Genomic DNA, 17,385 nt, shown 5'->3' on the forward strand with positions numbered 1-17,385 from the left:
AAGGTACTTCACGAGCGCCTACTAAGGAAACTGTGGAACCACAGGGTGGAAGGGGACATACACCGATGGATCAGAAACTGGCTGGCGAACAGGAAACAGAGGGTAGGAATAAAGGGACACTATTCTGACTGGAAAGGGGTCACAAGTGGCGTCCCACAAGGGTCAGTGCTGGGACCACTGCTATTCAATATATTTATTAATGACTTGGAAACAGGGACAACGTGCAAAGTTATAAAATTTGCGGATGACACAAAACTCTCTGGCAAAGTTAGATCTGTAGAGGAATGCAAAGAACTTCAAAGGGACCTGAACAAACTGAGTGAGTAGGCAAATAAATGGCAGATGAGCTTCAATGTAGAGAAATGTAAAGTTATACACATAGGGAAAGGGAACCCGATGTACAGTTACACGATGGGGGGGATAATATTGGGGAAAGGCAACCTAGAAAAGGACTTTGGGGGTTTTGGTGGATAAAACAATGAAACCGGCGGCACAATGCGCTGCGGCCTCAAAAAAGGTGAACAGAATGTTGGGCATTATTAAAAAAGGTATCACTACAAGAACCAAGGAAGTTATCCTCCAGCTGTATAGGGCGATGGTGCGACTGCATCTGGAGTACTGCGTTCAGTATTGGTCGCCGTACCTTAAGAAGGATATGGCGATACTCGAGAGGGTCCAGAGAAGAACAACAAAAATAATAAAGGGCATGGAAAACCTCTCATATGCTGAGAAGCTGGGGCTCTTTTCCCTGGAAAAGCGTAGACTTAGAGGGGATATGATAGAAACTTAAAAGATCATGAAGGATATAGCGAAGGTAGAGAGGGATAGATTCTTCAGACTGGCGGTGGCAACAAGAACTAGAGGGCACTCTAAAAAATTGAAGGGAGATGGTTCAGAACAAATGAAGTTCTTCTTCATTCAGAGGGTGGTGGACACCTGGAATGCGCTTCAAAAAGGGACTGGATGAGTTCCTGAAGGAAAAGGGGATCCAGGGATACAATTAGAGGGTTACTATACAAGTACAAAATGCTCTAGAGTAATAGATCACTACAGGTCATTGACCTGGGGGGCCGCCGTGGGAGCGGACTGCTGGACATGATGGACTTATGGTCTAACTCGGCAGAGACAATGCTTATATGCTTATCAGACAACTAAAGTAGAAAAAATATTTTATTTTCAATCTGGTTGCACTTCCATTTGTCTGTACTCTCAACTCTGTTTCCAGGGCTGCCTTATCCATTTGCTCTCCTTTTTCACTTTCTGCCCTACATTGATCTTTGACATTAACTTTTAATATTAAACTTTCTTTAATTTTTCTGCACATGTCGCAAAGAGTAAGGCTATTATAGCCTATGGACAAAATTGGGGTGGGGGGGTCTGAAAGAGCTGTTTTTAAAGTTTTTTGCCACTTCCTCTAAGGTTCCCCCCCCCCCTTTAAAATCTTGTTTTCAGAGGGGTTTTTTTAAAGTTTAGTTATGGTGTTTTTCAGATGTTTTATGGTGCTAAAATGCTGCCACTGTGGCCATTTGGGATTTACTGGGGGGTGGAGATGGGGGATCATAGTTTTCCAGACCTTTCAAAACTACTCCTTTTGCCTCAAAACTGGCAGGGATGGAGTCCTCATGGGTTTTGGTTTTGTTTTTTTTACCCCTAATTCTTGCCAAATTTGTACTGGATGGACACCAGAAGAGCATTCTTGTGCCACGTGCAGCATAGTGTGTGAAGGGAGGGGCAGGAGCTTCAGGGTTAGCCTCCCCTCAGGTCTCTAGGGCTGTGGGGACACTGGGGAGCCTGTCTGCTGGGAGAAAATCCAGAGCCCCGGAACAGCGGATTACCTAAACTTAGGAGCATGGAAGTTCCGGAGCTCAAAAGATGTCAGGTGGAGTTACTTAAAAGGGGGACTCAGCACTGCCTAGTAAAGCCTTTTCTCCTAAATTTGTGAGTTTGATGTGGAGAGCTTATTTGGCTAGCCGAGATTCTCATAGGAGATCTGGCAGCGTGCCAGGGATCATGTAGGGAGGGTGTGGGCTCCCAGATAAGTTATTGAGGTAAACATGGAAGAAGCCACTGCTTACTCTGGATCGGTAGAATAGAATGTTGCAATTATTTGGCTTTTTGCCAGGTACCATATATGCTTGAATATAAACCAAGATTTTGGGCCAAAACATTGGCTCAAAAATGGGGGTCTCGGTTTATATTCGGGCCAGTGCCAACCCAACCACCTCCCAGACTCGTTGCAGGCCTCCGCTGAGCTGCCAGGCTCTGTACCCTGTCCCCTTCCCTGCCCTTTGTACCTCTGATATCCTGCAAGCTGCCACACCTTCCGTATGGCTCACGTACCTGAAATCCCTGGTGGTCCAGAAGTGTAACAGGCAGGAGTGAGCTTTCTGCACTCCTGCCATACTGCTGAGCCGGTCACTGCTTGCAAGTTCTGATGGTTCACCATCCAGTGTTTGTTTAAAATCAGGAACGTTGGGGATCAACAGGGCAGCTCCAGGAGGCCCTTTGTGTGAGATGTCCTTCCCTTTGTCCGAAGACCCCTTGTCTCGCCTTTTAAAATTCAAAGGGATCACTGGTGCGGTAGCGGTTCTCAAGTGCTGCCCACAATCTCCTTGGCACTCTTCTGCTGCACCGGAAATGGGAAATAGCGTCATAGAGGAGGCAGGCCACAGTGGAGGAAGAATGCCGAGGAAGCTGTGGGCAGTGCTTGAGAATCATTGCCATGCCGGTAATACCCTTGAATTTTAAAAGGTAAGATGGAGGGCTTTGGATGAGGGAAAGAAGGGAAGGCCATCCAGCCCTTGGGAGGCCCCCCTGTAGCTGCCCTGCTTGACCCCCTATCCTGATGCTGACGGTAATCACGTTAATTTTTTTAATGCGAGTTAACATGCTAATTGTTCAGCCCTAATTTTAACACAACATGAATTTGCATGCTTATTATTTTGAGCATGCCACAGCAATTTTGCTCTATTAGATACATGGTAGTTTCTCTCCCCTGTGAGCCTTTGAGCATTAACCCCTCAGGTAGCGTCTATTCTTCATTCCTTATTCCACCCACCAAAAGCAGGTGATTTATTTTTTTTTAAAACCCCAAAAAACAGCATTTCCCTGCTTGTAAGGGGAAAAGTCATTCATAAATGTACTACAAATGTCTCCTAGAAATGTTTTCAGAAATTTGATATCTAGAAGAATGCAAAGCATTGTATTTTGGTGGCTATACATATTGCTGTGCTTCCCTGAAAGCAAGCCAACATTGCAGCCAAAATATGTGGAAATTTTCTACTTTAACTTGAAGCTTAAATTGTAAATCATAGTTATGGTGCTGTTTTACAAGATTCCTCAGCTGCATAAACAGCTATTTCTTTCTCAAAGATGTCTTATCAGCCATATTGTATTCTCATGCTGTGTTAAAAAAAAAAAAAAAAAACAAGTTCTGGCTAGCACAGGAGATATTTAGCTCTGTGGTACAAAGGTTCTGTTTGCATAGGTTGTTTTTTTTTGCACATTTCAGAATTTCATAGCATTATATTTCTCTACAATGTACTTTAAAGTTGTTCTTGATGCATAATTATGAAGAGTAATAAATATTCATAGAAGCCTGTAGACATTAAGGGCTCCTTTTACGAAGGTGCGCTAGCCGAAAAACTACCGCCTGCTTAAAAGGAGGTGGTAGCAGCTAGCGCGTGCACTAAAACCACTAGCACACCTTTGTAAAAGGAGCCCTAAGGTTTGATTTAAAAAATATAATTTTGTCTTTTATACAGTAAAGTTGTACATTTTTGTTAATTTGTTAGGACAGGTTAGATTAGAACTAATTAAATATAAAATGTTGTAACTTTCAATATTTTGTATGTTTAATTTTCAGAAATGGATGAGTGGAATTTGCTGGATCCAGGATTGAGGGTTCAAAACAGATCATGGGACTGTACGCAGAAGATCCTGCAGGCAGGGATGCCTGAGTGACTGAAAACATGGGTGCTAATGCATCTAACTACCCACATTCATGTTCCCCAAGAGTAGGGGGAAACTTGCAAACACAGCAAACGTTTATAGGTAATTTGTTAACTGCATTAAAAAAGACCAAATCTGTGCATGCTAATAGCTTAAGGGCCCTTTTACTAAAGTTTAGAATATGCTAAATGCTTAGTTCATACAGTAGGTATAAAATAGGCTTTTTAGCATTTAGCACTTGCTAAGCATTAGTAAAAGGGCCCCTTAGTGAAAAATAAAAATGATATAACTTGTTAAAATACTTGCTTTGCTTTTAATTGTCATGAAGAGAGTGATTCTTCTGAACAGTTGGTGATTTTATGTGCACTATTTTTGCTGCCTAGTTTTCTTTTTCCCAGCTACTCGTTTAACAGCACTCTCTTGTACGACCCCTCCTTTCTTCTTATTGGTGGCCTAATTTTAAGGTCTTGTTAAACAAGAATTGAACTGAAAACATCTTTTGAGGCTGAAATCTCCTAGTATGATAGCAAAGGTTTACAGCAGTCTCTGGCATTTGTTTAAATATGTTTTTATTAACAAGAAAGAGCAACAAACCAACAAATGCAAAATGGCAGACAAGAAATTGGAAATTATACAAGAAAAGGGGAAGCCCCCCCTAGAGGACTGAACTCTGATGTCCTCCTGGGTTACAAAGGCACCCCTTCCCCTACCCCCCCCCAGCAGACCCCTCCCAACATATCCTCCCCCCAAATCCAAGAACAAAGAAGGAACCAAGGTCAGACAGGTGGGGTAGGATACAACTGCAGTCTTCAAAATGCAACTACGACTCCTTGGAGGTAAAATGTCCAAATAAGGAGACCAAGTACAGACGGACAAAGTCTCTGCTTCTGTGGCGAGAGGAGTAAGCCATTCTGGCCTCCCATCCCATAAGTTCATATAATTTATTCCTCAAGTACCAGTAGGAGGGAGGAACATCAGCCAACCAGTAATTCAAAATACACTTTTTCCCTAGGATATAACATTTACTCAAAAAAACAATTTTTCAGCAGAGGTATAAACAGAGAACACAGAGAAGTGAGCAAACAGCATATGAGTCTCTGGCGTTTGATTTAGAGAGCTGCATGGGAACGGGGATGACAGGGATCCCACAGGTTCCCCCTTCGGGTCGCAGGGATCCCATGAGGATGCCCCCTAGGGTCGTGGGGATCCCGTGGGGACGCCCCCTTGGGTCGCGGGGATCCCGTGGGGACGCCCCCGAGAGCCGAGGGGCTGGATGTACTCAGCCGCGGGGCTGGATGTACTCAGCTGCGGGGCTGGATGTACTCAGCCGCGAGGCTCGTCTCACTCCCTGCCCTGCCGCAGCACACAGCCGAACGGAAGTCTTCCCGATGTCAGCGCTGACGTCGGAGGGAGGCCTTAAGCAAAGCCCTCCCTCCCTCCGATGTCAGCGCTGACATCGGGAAGAATTCCGGTCGGCTGTGTGCTGTGGCAGGGCAGGTAGGGAAAAGGCAGTGGCGTACCAAGGGGGGACGGTGAGGGCGGTCCGCCCCGGGTGCAGCACAGCCAGCCAGGTCCCCCGACCGACCGACAACAGGCCCGGTCCGACAAACCTCCCTGCCCTGTAGCCGCGAATCTAAATTACTTTCTTACAGCGGCTTCAATACTCCAGCTGCTGTAAGAAGGTAATTTAGATTTGCGGCTACAGGGCAGGGAGGTTTGTCGGACCGGGCCTGTTCTGTTGTCAGTCGGGCGGGTAAGCGCCACAAAGGTAAGGGGCAGGGAGGGAGAAAGGGAGGAAAGGTGGAGTGGAGAGGAAAAGACGCTTAAGGTAAAACTGAGGGGGAAGAAGGACGCTGAAAGCACTGGGGAAGACAAAGGGGTGGAGAAGGACGCTGAAAGGACATGGGGAAGATGGGGGGGAGAAGGACGCTGAAAGGACATGGGGAAGATGGGGGGAGAAGGACGCTGAAAGGACATGGGGAAGATGGGGAGAAGGACGCTGAAAGGACATGGGGAAGACGGGGGGAGAAGGACGCTGAAAGGACATGGGGAAGACAAAGGGGTGGAGAAGGACGCTGAAAGGACATGGGGAAGACGGTGGGAGAAGGATTCTGAAAGGACATGGAGAAGACAGGGGGGAGAAGGACACTGAAAGCACATGGGGAAGACAGAGGGGGGAGAAGGGACGCTGACAGGACATGGGGAAGAGAGAGTGGGAAGAAGATGCTAGCAGGGAAGAAGACAGAGATGCCAGACTATGGGGGGAGCGGAGGGTAGAAGATGGGTGCCAGACCCATTTGGAAGGGGGGAGAAAGGGAGAGGCACAGTAACGGAGCAAATGGAAGACGCAGAGAGAAGATAGACAATGGATGGAAGGAATTGAATGAGAACATGAGGAAAGCAGAAACCAGGCAACAAAGGTAGGAAAAAATTCTATTTTTTTTTTTTTTGCTTTATGATAAAGTAGTATATTAGTTGTGTTGATAAAAATTTATAAAACATTAGAGGCTCTGGTAGAAACCCGTTTACAAAGTATGTATTCTTCCAATTAATATTTCCAAATTAATAAAGTATTTTTGCTTATTTGTAAATGGATTTCTACCAGAGCCTTTAATTCAGTAGCATAATTAAATGAAATAACTATTTCTATAGTTTATAGGGATGGGTGGGGACGGGTGGGATTCCTCACGGGGACGGGTGGGATTTCTGTCCCCGCGCAACTCTCTAGTTTGAATTCATCACTGCTGTAGTTATAGTTTATAGTTTTTCTGTGAATGCAAAAGGGCCAGTCCAACAAAACAGCTTTTATTTAATTTCAAACATGAAAACTTTGACAGCTGAATATTTGAAAGCATTTTGACTCAAAACTCACAGTATGTCATCAGTTTTTAAATACCTTCAATGCAATGTACAGGAAAAGGATCCTTTGACCTGGGTATTAAAAATTAATGATTATAACAACAAATTGGATTTTTTTTTTTGTAAGTCAGATTTTGTCAAGCACTACAGATTAAATGTAATGCCAGGGTCCATTTGGACTTTGGCAGGGCCATCATTTCGGGTGGGGGGGGCTTGTCTTTTCCACACCTAGTAGATCTGCTTCGGTACATCCCACTTTTACTGAACAGTAGAGCTGATGCTAAAGATGGAGAAATTGTAATATCACATCATTTTCTTTCCTACAGTTTTCTGCAACCCACCCTCTGAACACTTTCCAGGACTTTGGGTGTACTGTGCATTTCCTCTTTCAGTTTAACTTTAAAAAAAAAAGGAAGAAAAATAGTAGAGTCAAATCACAAGTGTTACAATTTCCAGCAAGTGTTACAATTTCCAGCAATTCAGATCTCCTGTGATATTGCTATATCCTGGAATGTGTAGGGTAGTGAGTGCTACTTTGGGTGTTATGCTCATTTGCTATTCGTTGTAGCTGCAGTGGTTGATGGGGCATAGGTGCATTACAAAATTCTGTTACTTTAGCAGATGCATACTGGATCTTTCCAGGGAGAACCACAAGCTAATACTGGTGAGGTCACTGGTAAAACTCGGGGGGGGGGGGAGGGGGTCTCTACCTCCATCGGCTGGTAGGAGAAAATAACACCCTCTTGCAGAACAATGTAGCTGACTAAAAGAAAATTATCAGGTAAAACATAATTCCAGTGCACCAGGTGAGACATTCTAGACAACAGGGTTATTTCCCCATACTCGCATGGACCTCAGAAAGAATCCACTTCGGAATTTTCACTCTGCCTCCAGTGTACTTCACAGCTCAGTATAGCGCCCTCTAGCAGTCTTTCCTTCTGCACACATGGCTGCAGCTGTGTGTGTTCTGCACTCCTCATTTTTGTTGTTTTAATTCAACATAATTTGTTCCCTTTGCTGGAATTTTCACGTCCAAGGCGATTTAGAGGCTCTGCCTGCATGTGAATTCAGACTTCAGTCTGTAGCTGACAGGCTAAACCCTTTCTGGGACCTATTAGCCAGTCTGCATAGGATTCCTTGGAGCTCAGGGCTGTCCCTGAAGTTGGCTCACCGTCCGTTAAGCGGAGGGTGAGTGCAGGCTGTTTGGCACACTTAGGGGGCTCAGCGGTGTCCCACAGCATGCTGGCTGCGTTTTTGCGTCTCCGCCCGTCCTGGTGCACATCCTGTGGTCCGCAGGGGCATAGTCAGACAGGGGAGTCTGACCAGCATCCCGAAGATCAACTTTGAGAAAGCATTCCCAGCATTTTGGCAGTGAATTCTGAACCGGCTGCTGAACAGAGCTGGAAGCAGGTGCAGCCCATTGTCTCTGGTAACAGTATAGCAGAGCTGACAGGCTCTCACAGTGATTTTCAAAAGTTAATTTCGAGAGGTTTTCTGTGGTTTCAAGTGTTCCCCTGTCTTCCCCCACCTGAAAAATCATAAAATAGCTGTTTTTCAAAATTTTGGGGACATGTGTTTTTTGGCGTGCTTTTGGCCAAATTCCATGCTGGTGGCCATCTTGAATTTTTAGCGATCTTTTTTTCATCTTCTCCCTGCTTCTTCAAAACTGAAATTTTGGCCAGGAAACTTGCTGGGATGGAGTCCTTAGGGACTCCTCTTGTGAACTCATGCGAAGTTTGTGCAAATTTACCGCTTTCTGAGCATCTTTGCACCACATGCCTCGTGGCTCAGCGAGAAGGGGGGGCGGTAGCTACCAGCTTTGTGTCTCCCTCACAGAAACAGGTGATTCAGTGATCAGCCCAGTGGGGCGACCGCCATTGGTTTTGGGGCTTGACTGGTTCTTCAGGCAGCCAGGCGGCGGACCCTCTGCAGCCTAAGAAATGCAAATCTAAGTCATCTAAGGGTGACTCTATGCCCCAGGGACCTGATATTTTTTCTGACTTTGAAATTTTTGTGGTCCAAATTTCAGACCAGAGCTTCTGCGGCTGACTGTTTCTGCCTCCTCTGTCATCGCCTGTGGGCGACAGGGTGCCCTCAGGGTTTTCCCCTCCTCCACCCATTCATGTTTCAACTCCTGTTCTGGGGGATCTGGCAATTGATCCTGACCTCTCTGATCCTTTATTTGATAGTGCAGCCCTTCCCAGATTAGGGGATCTGGACTTGGGTATTGGATCTGTGGATCCCTTAAGAGCTCTGGATCCTGCGCTTATATAAATTTGCAGCTTTGTTTGATCTGATTACTGAATCATTGCAGGAATTGAACTTGGCCGCTCAGCCAGCTCTGTCTACTACTACTTCTCCCTGGCTTTGCAGTGTGTGCTTCCTCATATGAATTGGATGGTCTCTGAGCAGTTTGCCTGTCCTCTCCGGAAGGTTCTTTGACAATGTCCCGCTTGTATCCTATGACACCAGAGTGCCAGCAGCAGCTGGCACAGCCCAAGGTGGATTCCTTGGTAGCTCAGATGACTAGGTGCACCTCTCTTCCCAGGGATGGGGGAGTGATATTAAAGGATATGCAGGACCACCGTGTGGATGGGGTCCTCAGGAAAATTTTTGAAACAGCAAATTTAGGCATTAAAGCAGCTGTGGTGATGTCCTTTATGGCATGTGTCTGTTTCGGCTCCGTACGCTGGAGACTGATGCTGTGGATCCTCCTCCTCGACTTCTGATGGCTGGGACGAATTACGTGGCAGATGCCTTATATGACCTTTTGAAAGTGCTGGCAAAGAGTCAGCATATTCTATTTCGGCACACCAAATGCTGTGGGTTCAGCAGTGGGCTGGTTTCCACTCCAAGGCAACTTTAGGCTGCCTTTCAAGGGGTAGTTGCTATTTGGCAAGGGCCTGGATGACCTCATGGATTCAGTGGTGGACCATTGCCCGAAGAAGATACCTGATAGTAGAGCTCGACCCTCCAGGAGGTCTGGGTGTTCTAATTTTTGTGGCTCCCGCCAAAATTTTCATGAGTACCAGCCATATGTTCCTTCCTCATTGCAGAGATCTTCACAGAGTTCCCAGGATTGGTATGCAGGCTACAAGCGTTCCCAGCCTCCTGCCACCCGTCCTACATGACTTGCTCAAAAGACACAATGACGCCAGGGATCTGATTGCCCCTCTGAGGATAGGGGGTTGGCTCTCAGAGTTTCTGCCTGCCTGGACGCACAGTACAGCAGACCAGTGGGTCTTGGAAATTTGCCCAGCCTCTGTCAAATTGGTTCATAGATTCTCCGTCCAGGCGCCTGGACAAGGCTTGCTGGATATTCAAGCTATAGAGCCGGTGCCACGCGACCTCTCGGGCTCAGGCAGATACTCTGTATACTTCATTGTGCCAAAGAAGGATCAGAAGATTGGAGACCAATTCTGGATCTTCTGCACGTGAATGCGGCGCTCAAGATCCCTCAATTCCTCATGGAGACCGTGAGATCGGTCATTGCAGCGTGGCTCCAGGGGAATTTCTGGCCTCCTGGATCTGATGGAGGCATACTTACACATTCATAATTTTTCGGTTTCATCTTCTGGGTCATCATTACCAGTTTTTGGTCCTGTCCTTTGGGCTGCGACCCGGACCTTCACCAAGACTCATCTGAGGAAGATGGGGATGCAGGTTCACCCCTATCTAGACGACTGGTTGATCAGAGCTCCCTCTTTCACAGAAACGCAGCACAAGATGGGGTAGGTACTCCAAGTGGGTTGGATTGTAAACTACAGGAAGTGTCATCTGATGCCCATGCAGTCGCTGGAATACCTGGGAGTTCTTTTCTATATAGCGGTGGGCTGTGTTTACCTTCTCGAGGCTCGCATGCAGAAGCTGTGTGCTCAGATTTTGGCCCTATTAAAGTCAGCTCATTCAGCGTGAGACTTCCTACAGGTTCTAGGCTCTATGGTGGCTACACTCGATGTTGTCCCGTGGGCAAGAGCACACATGCGTCCTCTTCAGGACATGCCTTGCTTTCCCGATGGGCACCCTACTGGGATGCCTTGTAGATGTGTCTGCTGTGGACTCTGGAGACCCGAGCAAGCATGAGCTGGTGGCTTCATTCTCAATCGCTTTATGAGGGCATTCCATTGGACATTGCCTCCTGGATTGTGGTAACAACAGATGCCAGCCTTCGGGGCTGGGGAGCTCACTGCGATCGTCGTCCTCTTCAGGGCTGTTGGACTTTGTCTCAGAAGAGGTGGTCAATCAACCATCTGGCACTCAGGGCCATTTGTCTGGCCCTGAGAGCATTGCAGAATACCCTGGAAGGGCAGGCAGTCTGGGTCTTCTGCGACAATGTGATGGCAGTGGCTTATGTCAATCACCAGAGAGGGATTAAGAGCTAGCTCGCCCTTGGCTCAGGAAGCCCACCTTCTTTTCCTTTGGGCAGAATGTCATCTCCTGGTGCTGATGGCAGCACATGTGGCTAGAGTGGACAATGTTCAAGCAGACTTCCTCAGCCGACAGACTCTGGATCCGGGTGAGTGGGCCCTGTCATTGGAGGCATTCCATGCCATTGTGAGGTGCTGGGGGCAGCCCCGCTTCGACTTCATGGCCATGGCAAGAAACAAAAAAGGCTCAGTGCTTCTTCAGTCGCAGATCCAAGCCAGGAAGCGAGGAGCTCGATGCTCTAGTGCAACCATGGTGGCCTCCGGAAAACACCCTTTTGTACGTCTTTCCTCCCGCCCATGATCAGCTGGGTGCTTTGGAGGATTGTGGCTTATCCCAGCCACGTCATTCTGATGGCTCCCGATTGGCCTCAAAGACTGTGGTATGAGGATCTGATGCGGCTGCGCATGGGATGCAGTCCTGAGCATCTATCTGCACCTTCTCTGTCAGGGTCAGGTGGCCATGGACGATCCGGGTCACTTTGCGCTTATGGCATGTCTCTTGAGCGAGCTGCCCTAGAACATAAAGGATATTCGGATCCAGTGGTTGATACGCTTCTCAGGTCTAAGAAGTCGTCCATGATGTTGGCCTATGCTAAGGTGTGTGGAAGTCTTTCTAGCACTGGTATGCCCAAGACCAGGTGGATCCTTTTTCAGTTTCAGTTGCAAGTATTCTCGTTTTTCTTCAGGCTGGTTTAGATAAAGGCCTTACTGTGGTTTCTCTGCAGGTTCATAAAAACATAAGAATTGCCACTTCTGGGTCAGACCAGTGGTCCATCATGCCCAGCAGTCCGCTCATGCGGCGGCCTTTTGGTCAAGGACCAGCGCCCTAACTGAAACTAGCCCTACCAGCACATGTCCTTGTTCAGCAGGAACTTGTCTAACTTTGTCTTGAATCCCTAGAGGGTGTTTGTCCCCTATGACAGACTTCAGATGGCTGAACTGTCCTGTTTTAGATCTTGGGACAATAGATTCTCTTTGGCGTCTCATCTTGATGTGGCTCGTTTCTTGAAGCGGGCTCTTCAGGTCCGGCTTCCCCTTTAAGAATCCTTTCCTGGCTTGGGACCTTAATTTGGTGCTGTCAGACCTTGCCGGAGCTCCCTTTGAGCCTCTTCGGGATGCTTCTCTCTTGGATTTGACACTCAAGACTGTTTGTTTTCTTGTTGTCATTGCCTCTGCCCATAGGGTTTCTGAACTACAGGCATTGTCTTGTTGAGACTTTTTTCTCCGTATTTTGGAGACGTGGGTTTCTTTGCGGTCAGTTCCTTCCTTTATGCCAAAGGTTGTCTCGACTTTCCATGTCAATCAGGAAGTGTTTGCCTGCTTTTCAGCTGGCAGGTTCCAGAACTCAGGATTGCCTGCTGCAGAAATTGGATGTGTGCAGGGTGCTCCTGCATTATTTGGAGGTCACTAACGAGTTTTGGCTCTCTGACCATCTATTTGTGCTAACTCATAGAAACATAGAAATAGACGGCAGATAAGGGCCACGGCCCATCAAGTCTGCCCACCCTAATGTCCCTCCCCTCCCTTTGCCCTGTGAATAGATCCCATGTGTCGATCCCATTTGGCCTTAAAATCAGGCACGCTACTAGCCTCAATCACCTGCAGTGGAAGACTATTCCAGCGATCAACCACCCTTTCAGTGAAAAAGAATTTCCTGGTGTCACCTCGTAGTTTTCCGCCTCTGATTTTCCACGGATGCCCTCTTGTTGTCGTGGGACCCCTGAAAAAGAAGATATCTTCCTCAGTCTCGATGCGGCCCATGAGATACTTGAACGTCTCGATCATGTCCCCCCTCTCCCTCCTCATTCAATTAAGCGGGGTGCTCCCGCTTCTAAGGCCATGATATCCAGATGGGTCTGTAGGGCCATTTCATCCGCTTATATTCTGTCAGGGAAATGGTCTTCTGTTTCTATCAGGGCGCATTCTACTAGGAATGTGGCTTCGTTGTTGGCCGAAGCTAGAGTGATTCCTCCTGAAGAGATTTGCAGAGCGGCAATGTGGTCTTCGCTTCACACGTTTGCCAAGACTCGGCCTTCGGGGTCCTCAGTCTTGAGAGCCAGCACAGCAAGCCCAGCCTAGCTCTTTTGGGGGGATTGCTTTTGTATGTCCCTGTTGTCTAGAATGTCTCACCTATTGAACTGGAAAAAGAGATTATGTATTTACCCTGGTAAGCTCTTTTATCCCAGGACAAGCAGGCATGATATTCTCACATGTGGGTGACGTCATCTACGGAGCCCCAGCGCGGACAGCTTTTCAAGCAAACTTGATTGAAGTTTCAAGTTTGCTACACTGCACCACGCATGTGCATGCCTTCTTGCCCACTAGAGGGCGCATCCCCACCTCGTGGTCCTCAGTTCAGTCTTTTCCGCGGAGCCAGAAGCCCTGTGGAATTTGTGCTCTTCTTGTTAGCCTTCTGACACCGCGGCTGAGTGTTTTCCTCTCGGTCGCTGTGCTTACTTTGTTTTTTTATTTATTTGTGTAGCGGTTTTCGTCGAAAAAAAAAATTTTTTTTTAAAAATTTTATTTTTCTTCCGTTCGGCTCCGGGGGCTCCCAGGAGCCGCGGCCGCGGGACCTCGTTCGTTCCCGGCCGGGTTTCGTGACAATGTCCCGTCCCTTGACGGGTTTTAAAAAGTGCACCTGGTGCGATCGTCTCCTTTCGATAACCGATCCTCACCGGTGGTGCTTACTTTGCCTAGGCCCTGAGCACCCGACCGACTCCTGTACTCGGTGCTCTACTTTTCAAACCAGGGCCCTCCGCCGCCGTCGCGCTCGTATGGCGGAGCTCTTTGCGGTGGACGCCGGGGCGGGGAAGGCCTGGACGTCGGCCTCGGCTTCGGCCCCGGCCTTGACCTCGGCCCCGGCCTTGACCTCGGCCTCGTCTCCCTCGACCTCGCCCCGACAGCCCGCTTCGTCGAAGCCGGTCTCCTCAACCCCGAAGCCGACGAAGGGTAAGTCCTCACTTCCTTCTTCTCTTCCAGCCTCGAAGAAGCCATCCTCAGGCTCATCGACGGGGGCGGGTGGGTCGTCCTCGGCCCCGCCCCGAGCGTCGAAGTCGGGTGCCCCGCGGGAATACTCGAGACCGAGGTCGCCCTCGAGGGAGCACCCGCCGGCCCCGGATCTACCTGCCATGATGGCGGTGCCGGCCTTTCAGGACTTACTCTGTGCGCTCATTATCTCGGAGCTGTCCGGTGCCCTCGCACACCTCCAGCCACCTTCGGCGGCGTCGGCGGCCTTGGTCTCGGTACCCTCGACTTCGGCCCCCGGGACGGCTTCGGCCTCGGCCCCGGCCTTGCCTTCGACCTCGGCTGACCAGCCTGAGCGGAGCGTGCGGCCTCGGGACAAGGTGCGGAGGGTTCGGAGGATCTCCTCCTCTTCCTCCTCGTCGAGATCCTCCCGGGGCTCCTCGCCCTCGGGTCGGCCTCGGGCGAAGCGTCGGTCGAGGAAGCCCAAACGTCAACGGGTCTCTCCTCGACGACCGGGGCCGAGACCCTTTGGGTCTCCGAGCTTCGCCTCGATAATCCGAGGCTTCTTCGTTCCTCCGAGGTTGAGTACTCGAGGGATTCTTCGCCAAGACGGAGGGGGTGTGCCTCGGTCCCCCATACCCCGGGGACTTCCCGAAGGGGTTCCTCGGGGCATGGCCGGTCCCCGACCCCATCGAGGTCGCTTGGTGCGGCCTCTTGGGGTTCGGGTTCGGGCACGGGGAAGGAACCTCGTTATTCTCGTGAGGCTTCCCCTTCCTTCTTGGCGACGAGGGCTTCTCAGGCTGATGATTCTCCTCGGCCACATGGCTTCGACAGTTCATGTCACGCAGTTTGCCCGATTGTATCTGAGACTTTCTCAGTGGACCTTGGCCTCCCAGTAGCGTCAGGATCGAGACCCGCTCTCCCTTCCTGTGACGGTGACTCCTTCCTTGAGACGATCGCTCCGTTGGTGGACCAACTCTTCCAATCTTTCCGGGGGTTTGCTCTTTCTCATCCCTCCACATCGCAAGGTCCTGACCACGGACTCTTCGGAGTACGCGTGGGGAGCTCACCTCGACGGTCTGCGGACTCAAGCGCTATGGTCGGCCGAGGACCATCTTTGTCACATCAATGTGTTTGAGCTTCGTGCCATTTTTCTGGCAGCTCGTGCCTTCGGTCATCTGCTGCGAAATCAGGTGGTCCTGGTACGGACGGACAACCAAGTGGCAATGTATTATGTCAACAAGCAAGGGGGGACGGGCTCTTGGTCCCTGTGCAGGGAAGCTTTGTGCCTTTGGGAATGGGCGACCTCCCAGAATATCTTCCTGCGGGCGGTTTACATTCAGGGAGAGAAGAATTGTCTGGCTGACAAACTCAGTCGTCTTCTCCAGCCGCACGAGTGGTCGCTGAACTCCCGAGTTCTGCGCAAGGTCTTCGACCGCTGGGGGACTCCTCAGGTGGATCTGTTTGCCTCCCCGGAGACTCGCAAACTGCCCCTCTATTGTTCACGGATTTACTCCCAGGACCGTCTCGAGGCAGATGCCTTCCTTCTCGACTGGGGAGGGAGATTCCTTTATGCGTTTCCTCCTTTTCCTCTGATCTTGAGGACGTTGGTTCACCTCAAGTCATCCAGAGCCACTATGATTCTCATCGCGCCTCGTTGGCCTCGTCAGCACTGGTTCTCCTTGCTCCTTCAACTCAGTGTCAGGGAGCCTCTACTTCTGCCTGTGTTTCCCTCTCTGCTGTCTCAGAGTCGGGGTTCGCTGTTGCATCCCAATCTTCGGTCATTACATCTGACGGCTTGGTTCCTTTCCCCCTGACTTCGGCGGTCAGGGAGGTGTTGGAAGCCTCGCGCAAGGCCTCGACTCGGCTTTGTTATTCCCAGAAGTGGACCAGATTTTCATCCTGGTGTACCTCGCACCATCTGGATCCGAGTTTGGTTCCAGTGTCCTCGGTTCTGGAATATTTGTTGCATTTGTCCAAGTCTGGGCTGAAGACGACTTCCATCCGGGTACATCTCAGTGCTATTACTGCTTTCCATCGGCATCTAGAGGGACGTTCTCTCTCTCTTCATCCTCTGGTGGTTCGTTTCATGAGGGGTTTAGTTAATGTTAATCCTCCTCTGAAACCTCCTCCTGTGGTTTGGGATCTTAATGTGGTCTTGGCTCAGCTGATGAAACTTCCTTTTGAGCCGATTGATAAGTCTCTTCTTAAGTTTCTCACTTGGAAGGTGGTCTTATTACTTGCGCTCACGTCGGCTCGTCGGATTAGTGAGCTACAGGCTTTGGTTGCGGACCCGCCCTTTACTGTGTTCCATCATGACAAGGTGGTTCTTCTCACCCATCCTAAATTTCTACCTAAGGTTGTGTCTGATTTCCACCTCAATCAGTCTATTGTTCTTCAGGTGTTCTTCCCGAAGCCCCACTCTCATCCTGGAGAGGCGGCGCTTCACACGCTTGACTGTAAGAGGGCGTTGGCTTTTTATCTCCAACGTACCAAGTCTCATCGGAATGTTCCTCAATTGTTTTTGTCCTTTGATCCTAATCGGTTGGGACATCCTGTTTCCAAGCGCACCTTGTCCAACTGGTTGGCTGCTTGTATTTCTTTTTGCTATGCTCAGGCTGGTCTTACGCTCCATGGTCGAGTCACGGGGCATAAGGTCAGAGCTATGGCAGCTTCGGTTGCTTTCCTCCGGTCTACTCCTGTGGAGGACATATGTAAAGCTGCTACTTGGTCTTCGGTTCATACGTTCACCTCCCACTACTGTCTGGACACTTTGTCCAGAAGTGACGGCAGGTTTGCCCAGTCGGTTTTATGTAACCTGTTTTCCTAAATTGCCATCCTCCCACCTGCCCTTTTTTGGTTGGCTTGGAGGTCACCCACATGTGAGAATATCATGCCTGCTTGTCCTGGGATAAAGCACAGTTACTTACCGTAACAGGTGTTATCCAGGGACAGCAGGTATATATTCTCACAACCCGCCCTCCTCCCCGGGGATGGCTTCTTTGCTGGTTATGGAACTGAGGACCACGAGGTGGGGATGTGCCCTCTAGTGGGCAAGAAGGCATGCACATGCGTGGTGCAGTGTAGCAAACTTGAAACTTCAATCAAGTTTGCTTGAAAAGCTGTCCGCGCTGGGGCTCCGTAGATGACGTCACCCACATGTGAGAATATATGCCTGCTGTCC

General features: G+C 49.2%; 1 protein-coding gene across 4 annotated transcripts in view; it reads left to right on the top strand.

The window, feature by feature from the left end:
• The window catches only part of BTBD7 (BTB domain containing 7), a 151,347-nt gene that overhangs the window by 48,205 nt on the left and 85,757 nt on the right, over positions 1 to 17,385 (top strand). For all 4 annotated transcript variants that reach the window (XM_033951773.1, XM_033951770.1, XM_033951771.1 and 1 more), the window contains exon 2: positions 3,866 to 4,053. In XM_033951773.1, coding sequence (XP_033807664.1) covers positions 3,972 to 4,053 — 82 coding nt within the window. In that variant the 5' untranslated portion in view covers positions 3,866 to 3,971. The remainder of the gene's footprint in view (positions 1 to 3,865; positions 4,054 to 17,385) is intronic.

Source organism: Geotrypetes seraphini, chromosome 7 (genome assembly GCF_902459505.1).
Source record: "Geotrypetes seraphini chromosome 7, aGeoSer1.1, whole genome shotgun sequence".
Lineage (NCBI taxonomy): Eukaryota > Metazoa > Chordata > Amphibia > Gymnophiona > Dermophiidae > Geotrypetes > Geotrypetes seraphini.